The sequence below is a fragment of the Maylandia zebra genome, linkage group LG3, assembly GCF_041146795.1.
Source record: "Maylandia zebra isolate NMK-2024a linkage group LG3, Mzebra_GT3a, whole genome shotgun sequence".
Classification (NCBI taxonomy): Eukaryota; Metazoa; Chordata; class Actinopteri; order Cichliformes; family Cichlidae; genus Maylandia; species Maylandia zebra.
The window spans coordinates 60338395-60348381 of record NC_135169.1 but is presented as its reverse complement, the minus strand read 5'-3'; the positions used below and the strand labels follow the sequence as shown (position 1 = coordinate 60348381).

At 41.5% G+C, this 9987-nt stretch overlaps 1 protein-coding gene across 1 annotated transcript; it reads right to left on the bottom strand.

Annotated features, from left to right (window-relative positions):
* Nucleotides 1-7338: 7338 nt before the first annotated feature.
* On the bottom strand, nt 7339-8791 carry LOC143417138 (lysophosphatidic acid receptor 6-like). The gene has a single exon (XM_076882751.1). The coding sequence runs from the start codon at nt 8789-8791 to the stop codon at nt 7835-7837; it is 957 nt and encodes a 318-aa protein (XP_076738866.1). The 3' UTR covers nt 7339-7834.
* Nucleotides 8792-9987: the final 1196 nt, after the last annotated feature.

Here is a 9987-nt window from a genome sequence, read left to right as displayed (position 1 = left end):
TTTGTGTTTCTTTGCTTTTTGCGCTGTCCACGGCACGTGCTGCAGAGACATCTTGTGGTCATCTTGTGAACGTTTAATGGGTTGTGATTGTTATTTTAGAAATTCAGAGCTTTGAATTCGTTTTAGAATAGTAACATCACAAGTTTAAGTTAGATAAAAGACTCTTGACAGCTTACAGGAAACAGAATCTGCATATACTGCACTATTTCAAATTGCTGACTGAATCCTCCACATTGCTGCTGTCTTTCCAATTTGAATAAAGCATTTGTTTTTCGTACATGGCTTAATTTTTAGCTAGATCAAATCGTTGACTATTTCAGAATCAGAATCAATGAAACGTACAACAGACACCAAGCAATCATATAAAGTGTAGAAATAGAGATATAAACATAAATATTAAAGTATTAACACTAATGTTTCTGGGATATTACAGGTGTGAGTGCACAGGTGCACAAATATACTTTGTGGCGTACAAAAAGTGACAGAGTGTCTGGTTCAGTGTGTGGGTCTGACCCAAGTAGATGCATTAGTTTGATAGAGGGAGGTAGGAACAACCTCCTGTGTCATTCCCTCAGACTGCAAGGTTGAAGAAATCGCTCTTCAGTGTGTTACGGAGAGGGTGGGAGTCATTGTCCGTGACCGGCAGCTGTCATGAAACGGCCCAAATGCAGGCTCGTAGGTGGGGGGAGCCTGCATCTGTGAGACAGACACGCAAAATTAAAAAGGAAACCATGAGAGCAGACATGAAAACTTGACTAGACGTGACACATGGAGCACAAAGGAGGCACAATAACAAAACCCAAGATCTAAAACTCATTAAAGAAAACCAGAAACTAAATTCAAGATCCAAAATTATTTATTTGTCACATGCATCGTTATACGAGTACAACATGGGCTCCGTAGGCTGCAGCGCCCCTGAGAAGGACAAATGGATGGATGGGTTTTTAAATAAATCTAACACCAGATGTTTGTTCTGACTGATAGATCCACCGCCCATTTCCCAATAGGAAGGGATCTAAGCAGCTTCTAAAGAAAAATGTGTGGACTTCTTGAAGTTTTTCAAGAAACTTTTCTTTCCAGGCTCTTTAGACTTCGATGACCTGGATGACTGAGAACCTTCACAGACATAATATGAAGGGATATTGATTCATCTATTTTGGGGAGCTGTTACGGTTCAGCGTGGGGGACTCAAGCGCAGGAAGCCAGAATCAGCTGTACACAAGAATTTATTTACAGAATCCACCAGGTGTATAAACAGGAAGTGCAGGGCAGTGCTATATACAACAAGGTGAGGGACGGCGCTCCAGGGAAATCCAAAGGGGTAGTCACTCGTTCTCCAATTCTCCACACACACACATGACCACAGGTCCACTCTCCACACACTGATTCACACGGGAAGGTATCCAGGAGTCCTGTAGACGAGGAAACGAGAATTAATTACAACGTTCACAATGTTAACTGAGCTGTAACTTTGACTCTCACTGACGGGTGGCAGACAACGATCCAGCGAAGACCAGCAGACTCCTTCTGGCTTAAATGCCGATCGCCTTGATGGGCATCAGGTGTGTTCCCCTTCCGTGGGCGTGAACCCACAGTGAGTTCTTCCCCGGCGACAGAGAGGAGGAGAGAGAGAAAGGTAGAAATGGCCGATCAACGTCCTGCTGACCCCCCAGGCCGTGACAGGAGCGTCCTATATATAACTTGGGAGTTCTGAGAAACTGTGCACACTTGATGGTGTTTTTCATTTAGACTTGATTAGGTTTAAATTTCTTTTTTATTATAAATTTCATTTGTTGATATTCTAAAAATCTTTTCTTGTTGAACCCGTACTGTAGAACTAATCTGTCGAACAGAATAAAGTCTGTTCCTTCTAAAATATGTTCCAAGTATTTGATTCCTTTACGACTTCAATCTGTGAAGTTTATCATATTATTGTTTTGTAATATGTCCGGATTGTTCCAGATAGGTGTACGTTTGCATGGGATTCATGAAGACTGTTATTTTTAGAAACTCCCACCATGCTGTCAGAGAGGAGCTGATGTTGATGCTTTTAAAGCATTCATGTCGTTTGATGTTTGAGCTGATAAATGGTCAGAAATCTCCAGATTATTGCACAGTGCCTGTTCTACAAGGCTCATCTTAGTGGGCGTGTTTTAACCATCCGGAGATGAACTGAAGCCTGTTGGTTAAAAAGTAGTGTTGAAAGTTAGGCGGCTCTAGTCCTCCTTTATCCTTGGCCCTTTGTAGCATTTTTCAGCTGATACGTGCAGGTTTATATTTCCAAAGGAATTTAGAAATGTACGAATCCAGAGATCTGAACCAGGCAGCTGATGGTTCACTCGGGATCACATAAAATAATCAAACCACCATTTTTCTTGAAGCAATCCTTCCCATGAGTGATAGGGACAGAGACTTCCCTCGAGTCAGATTGTCTTCTACTTTCATTAAAAGTGGCATGTTGGTTAATTCAGTTAAATCTGCAAGCCTAGGAGAGTTAGCTCTTCTGTGTTGTGCCACTGGCTCAGCAAGAGGTTGTTTAGTTTCCCTGGAGTGTAAATCTTTGCAATCTTCCTGGCACTTCACAACAGTCCTGGTGATATGTTAAATAAGGAATTGTTGTGGAATTTGGTGATATAAATTAGACTTGTTTTGCGGTAAATCTTTTAGAACCTACCATCATATTAAACACTACAGCCAAAGAAACAAAAAAGTGCTCACAGATTATCCTAACAAAGGAAAATTAACTCAAAAAAGCCTTTTAAACAATCTTGTGTTTTTGGATTACAAATGAATTAATTTACGAGATGCACTGTAGGTACTGTGCATTGCCCAAGAATGTAAGTGTGCACATTGTTTTCATGATCAATAATATAAATTATTGATCATTTTGAAGTAGATGTTCTTGCTGATGTTCAATTTTAGATGAATGTCTGCAAGAACTTTTCCCATCCTTTTGTTCAACCACTTGGAGTCACCAAAAGCTTATATTTTACACTGCATGATTTACACTGAGATGTACGCTTCATTGCCCAAGTGTACAAATAACTAACTAATATGTAAACCGTTTCACCATAACGTAGGAATGCTACTGTGTTTAGTAACGACTGTGTCGTCCATGTGGCCTCGGTCTCCACATCAACCAATTATTCTGATGGATTGACTGAGTATTTGCAGATATGTCCTTACAGCCTTTATTATAAAGAAGATGTGATTGTGAGCTTCTGATAAAGCTTCAAAGCCAGAAAGTATAATCCTAGAAAAAGTGAAAAAATGCTGTTCTTCTTTTTATTTTTAATGCATTTTGTTATTAATAGTTGTCCTACATTGTCACTGTAATACATCGAAATGACAAACACATCTGTACCATAGCTACAAAAATAAAAGCACTTATTGGTCAGGAATCGTCGCGTATCCACCACTAACTAAAGTAGTGATTTAGCAAACGCCTCCTTGCCTGAGACCCTCTGAGTATTTATACTTTTTCATTTGAAGGCTTGTGAAGTACTCTGCTCTCTGCTCTACTGATGTGTTATTATAGGGCTGATCCACCTCTGTGTGTCTTTAAATATTACATTATTATACTACTTTAAAACATAAGGGAAATGATCTGATGCCAATGTAAAACTGTACAGTTGTATGATGAAGAATAAAATGTGTAGCCTTCCAATAAAGACATGGTTGATATTCCAGGTCCTAATGCTGGATGAAGTGTTCAGATTTTTAAAGTAGCATTCTCAGCTGAACCTTCCGATTGCTTTGATTCTAAATGTTGATTTTAAACTTAATTTGGTCCTCGCAAAGAAACAGCCACAGCGGCATGCTTTTCACAAGTAAAAATACAGTTTCTTTACACATTCAAGCATTTCAGTTTGAACAAGAGGAAGTTACAGCAAAACTAGAGCCTTTGTGTCTAAGGTCTGTTGTTTTTAGAGATCACACACATAGACAACCACACCACAGGAAGCCACAGACATGAACACAATTTCAACTTCTCATAAAGATCTGTCTGTTAAAGTTGTGCAGTCAAAGCAAAAGCAGACGGTTCAAGGTTCTTTACTTGTCACATGCATAGTTATACAAGTATAACACACAGTGAAATGTAGCCTGACACGCTCCTCGACATGTGCAAAAAAATGGGGGGGGGGGGGGATGTAGAGGAAGAACATTATATATATAGTATATACACTGGGTGAATGTGCAGTAGTAGCAGCAAGCAGGTGAATTCTGTACATTAATATGAATAGACATCTGACTATTTTACAGGATAGACAATATAAACATATTTAAAATTAAAGGAATTGAAATGTACATTGTTCCTTGGTTTAGTGTCTGGAAGAGAGTCCTGTCTCAGTCAATTATAGATGATGTGAGAGGGCGGGTGTGTGTGTTTAGGGCACGGATGGCTTGGGGATAGAAGCTCCTCTTGAGTCTCTCTGTCCTTGCCCGGATGATGCGGAACCTTCTACCAGATTGCAGAAGTTGGAACAGTTTGTTGCCAGGATGGGACGGGTCCTTCAGTATCTGCGCTGCTCTAGTCCGGCATCTCCTGGTGTAGGTGTCCTGAAGCGGGGGGAGAGCAATCCTGCAGCAGCGTTCTGCTGTACGGATCACTCTCTGGAGAGCTTTTTGGTCCTTCACACAGCTGTTCCCAAACCACGATGTCATGTTCTGTGTGAGGATGCTCTCCACAGCGCCTGTATAGAAAATCCTGAGGATCTTTGGAGAGACCCTGAACTTCCTCAGTTGTCGTAGGTGATACAGGCGCTGCCTAGCCTTTTTGGTCTGGACCTGAATGTGGGCAGCCCATGTCAGGTCTGAGGAGATGTGGACACCAAGATACTTGAAGGACTGCACCCTCTCCACTGGAGCTCCATTGATGATAATGGGCTTGTAGTCTCTGTGCTGACCCCTTCTGAAGTCCACCACCAGCTCCTTGGTCTTGCAGACGTTCAGCTGGAGGTGGTTGTCCTGGCACCACGATGCCAGATTCTTCACTTCATCCATGTAGGCCGCCTCATCGTTGTTGGAGATGGCACCCAACACCACTGTGTCATCAGCAAACTTCACAATGGTGTTGGAGCCATGGGTGGCCACACAGTCAGAAACACCAAAGCTGTTCCTGCCCTTCAATTACAGAGCACACTGTTTTATTCACTTCAGCAAACAATTGTAATTACAAGAAAAACGCTGTGTAAATTCTTAAGTTGAATACTTTGTATGATGCTGAGGTATAATGACCTTTGAAGACACCGTCTGTATGAAGAAACATGCTGCAGGCACTGCTCAGGTGTGGCTTTGGCCCATTCTCCCACACATTCAAATCCTGAAGGTCCCGTGGCCCGTGCTATAACTCCCCATAGATTTGGATTCAGGGCAGCTGATTGGCTGGTACCAGTTTAGAGTTTCCTTGGCCGTGTGTTTGGCATCATTGTCTTGCTGAAACATGCACTCTTTGTTCATCCTCCTGGTAGATTTTTGTCAGGAATGTCTCAGTACATTATTCCATTCATGCAAATTCAGCTCCCAGAGTCCTCAGTGGAAGCTTCGGTAGTTTAGACATTCTTCTGTAACCAATGTCATCGTTATGTTTCGCAGCAATACGATTGCAACAGTCCTTAGACGCTCACTGGTTTTATATATCATGAAATGTCCATTGTGTGGCACATTGGTAATGACACAACGTTTTATTGGCCATCAATTAGGCCTGAACCAGCTGATAATAATCAGTACTAAGTGACAGGATTGCTTTCTAATTACTGACAGATTTCAGCTGATGTCATGACTTTCCATGTGATTTCCCTTTCTTCATGTGTTCGGTACTTTTTCCCCGCATCTTTTCTTATTGTTATACATCGATGGTTTGATTTCTTTAGATTTATCGCATAACTGCTGCATCTATTTCATGCATCATGCATTCATACATTTAGTCCAAAATGTGTTTATAGAAAGATTATTTGACTTTAAATTCACTTTATCACAATTCCAAGGCTGCTCAGCACCTAAGAAGCCACTGCTTTACAATGAAAAGCCAGGATAAAGTTTCCAACTTCCCAACAATCTTACTTTAGTGAGAACTCCCCAGTAAACTGATGGAACAAAATGTTTGGCCATAAAGGCTGAAATAAGCAAACTTGAAGCCTAAGAGGTCCAATTTTGATATTCCTTTGAAACTCCCACGATGAGGAACCTAATGAGGAGGATGATTGAAGGTTGTTATCATCATGTCCTCATCCAATCAGAATGCAAAATAAAACAGCCACCAGGTTGTTGTTTGTTTGTTTTTTTTAGTTTTGTGACCTTTTCAAAGTGGACAGACAACAATAAAGAGACAGGAGATAACAGCAGGGGACTTTTCATTTAGCGACTTGACACAGAGAATACAAGAATATCATTTCATTTATTCATTATACATGTTTTGGAGCTGCAATATGCTGGTGTACAGACAAGCTCTGTTTCAGAGATGGGCTTTTAACCAGACGCATTATCTACAGTTTCCAACAGCATTGCTTTCTGGTAAAAGAGTCCAGGTGCTGAACTTGCAAGATAAAGTTACAACATTCGATTTGTTGTGTCCAGTGTCCTGACTTTTTTGGAAACAGGTTTAGAAATGATGAAAGAATACAATCAAGTCTTGGCCCCTGTGCTATCCAACATAACAGAACATAGTAATAAATAATATGGTCTTCAGATGATGCACATACAATTTCAGGTGAACAACAAAATCAGACATCTTACATCGTATAATTATTTATTTAACAAAACGAAGCCAACACACAGAAGCAGTGTGTGAAAAATTAAATACAATATTACTGCTTCAGTGGGAGTCACGTAGCCGCTAGCTGCTAATAATCAGATAATCTGTTTATGTGCTTCTTATATAAATTTTTTAGTGCTGTCAGTGTTAATCTCTTTAAAATGATGTTAACGCCATGACCGCATTAATGCGGCAAATCTCAGTTAGCGAGTTAAGGTGGATCTCCCCGTGCGTGGGGCTGCACGGCATCAACGTGTTGACGAGCTAACCACGCTAACGCATTGATGCCATGCAGCTCTATGCACGGGGCGATCCACTTTAACTCGCTGAGATTTGCCGCATTAATGCGGACAGCACTAAAAAAATTTGGAACAGAATAAATGGACCCTTGCAGAGCAATAGCAATTCATGTTTACGTAGTTCAAACGTGTATAATAAAAGATATTATCTTCTACTTTTTTATAATAGAATATTATTTTATTGCATCTCCATGAGCTTTGTGCATTACATTGTTTGTTTTTAGAATCTGTTATTGCATGGTAAAAAAAACCAAAAAAAAAACCTTTATGACCATTGTGAAGACATAGTATATACAAGATTATGCAAGATGTGTTGTTGTGGAGAAACCACCGTACACTTCCCTGTGATGGCTTAGTATTGTGCAAGCATAATACGTGCCTTGGTGGTTGATGAAACAGTGTCTCTGGCTGCACTGTGCTGTGCTGCAGGTTTGATATTAAAACTAAAATTAATGCCAGTGAGTTAAGAACCTTTTGGAAGGACCCTCATTTAAAGAACACCTCATAAATAAGACGTTAAAGGTTGAGTAGCAATATAGAGAAAAGCAAAAGTCATTTCACAGTCTGCTTGTATTTCATCAAATGTGATGGAAAGAGCACAAAGGAGAAAAACAGAACTCGTGCTGGTGATGATGTTGGTGAGAACATAAACCAAAGACAGACAGATACAGACAACTGAGGAAAACATGCCCAGAATGCACCTTTCAGGATAACAGTGACCCATGGAGCTAAGTGGGACTAAGAGATCCTCCAACATCTTTCAGCTATTGTGAGCACTCAGCTATCTCTGCCCTGAACTCAGATTGTACAGGGGGAACATCTTTTGAACAGTGCCTATCACCATGTTCTTCCTGAAGGTATCTGTGGTGAAATAATACGCAATGGGGTTAAGCACTGTGTTTAGACAAGCCACCGCCAGGCTGTAGCGGTATGCAGCCAACATGGGGTGCATACCGCTACAAGTTCTAGAGGTTATAGGCTCTCTGTGCAGGGAGAGGATAACTAGGGTAGCATGGTATGGAGAGAAACTGAATAGGAAAATAAGCAGACTTGTAGCAATCATCCTCCGGATCTTTCTGCTGTTCAGCAGATTTGTCTGAGCCACAGTGCTTTTTTGAACAGTATGAACCAATATCCAGGAGCATACTAGCATAATTGCTAAAGGGAGCCCAAACCCCAGAAATAAAGTGGAAAAAACTACTGCTGGTTGTGTGGCATAAACCGGTGGGTTATCAAAGCAATGTTTAGTAACATTTAAAGAAACATTTTCACGCTTGAGGATGTAGATTGGCACACTTGGACCAAAGGACAGTATCCACACTCCAAGACAAATCAACCATGACTTCTGTCTTGCTCTCTGAATTCTTGTAGACATAGGAAAGCTGACAGCGACACAGCGGTCAAAGCAAATACAAGCGAGGAATAAGATGCTCCCATACATGTTGGCCTTCAGGATCAAGCCAAGGCAATCACACAACACCAGAGGAATGCCTTCTAATCCAAGGTGGTAGTAGATTCTCACTGGCAATGTGAGGATGAGTAAAAAGTCCGCCACGGTCAGGTTGGTCATGTAGACAACTGTTGGGGATCTGGATTTGATTTGACAAAAAAAAAATACCAGAGCTATAACATTCAAAGTAAGACCCACGATGAAGATGAAGGAGTACAAGCACACGTGGATGATGTCGAAGTGGTTCGTACTGTCATTGGTGCAGGTAGTGGTGTTGCTGATGGACATCGTGACCTGTGAGAAAGCAGAAAAAATAATGCATGAAAAAAACAGGTTTGTTGCAGGTTTAAGTATCAAAGAACAATTCATGTTCAGCTCAGATGTCGTCAATCAAATAACTGTAACTTATGTCATGTCAACATAAAGCTTCTTTGATTACTACGGCAGCAATGTTACAAACTACTATCTCAGCTGGGAAACAGTCAAAGAAGCACACGCTGATCAGAACCATAAGTGAAGCAGCTCACTGAAGTGACTACACACAGTCACACACAGTTCTGAATTGGTGTAAGAAAGACAAACTGTCAGACTCCAACCTGATTCACCAAATCGAAACTGGACTTCAAACGAATCACAGTGAAGCTGGAATTACTGAAGCCGTCGTCAGGCCTAAGTCTTTGCAATATGTTAGTGATTAAAACAGACCTCGTCCTCGCACAGCTTCATACCACTGAAGGGACACTACAAGGATGATTGAGCTCTATCATTGGCTATTTGCTGGGTGGGCTGAAATCACATTCAGGTTACCCACAGAAGAGGCTCCGCAGTCAAAGCTTCTAGTACCAGTATTAGTAGCTCAGGAAGATAGGGTGGCAGAGGAGCCAATCACTGGCTTCAATGTGATTGAACACATGTTAGAGAGGGGAATAGAGCCGCCTCGTGCTGTGAAGGAGGATGTTAGCACAGTATTCTCCACTGACTGTAAGAAAGCGGAAGTCTTTTTAAAGGTGAGTTTGTTAGGAGCAACTCAGGCGGACCCCAGCAGCAGATCACAGTACGCATTTAGCTAGAGTGTAAATGACTTATCTACAGTGACAGAGTAACAATAACAGTTCTGGGATTGCAGGGATAACTGGCGGAGGACTTGAACGGTCTATGGGAAGAAAAGGGAGCAGAGATTACTGAGTGGACACTAGACTTGTAGTCAAGACCGCCTAAACCAAGACAATACCAAGACCACAAGGTATCGAGACCAAAACCAAGACCAAGACAAAGTCGAGACAAGACCAAGGCCACGTAAAAGTGGTCTCGAGACTGGTATCGAGACCAAGACAGGTCTTAAGACATCCAACTCTAGTGGACACAGAGAGAGGAAGACGAGGGTTGTGTGAGGTAATAGAGTTGGAGAGCTTATTTGTCACGAGTTTGGTAGAAGGCTCGGGCAGTGGTAGTGAGGAGCTGGGGGCTGAGGCGAGAAGAGTGCA

Bases quoted from the DNA above. Each gene is read 5' to 3' on its own strand.
- LOC143417138 (XM_076882751.1), bottom strand. From the start codon at position 8,791: ATGTCCATCAGCAACACCACTACCTGCACCAATGACAGTACGAACCAC.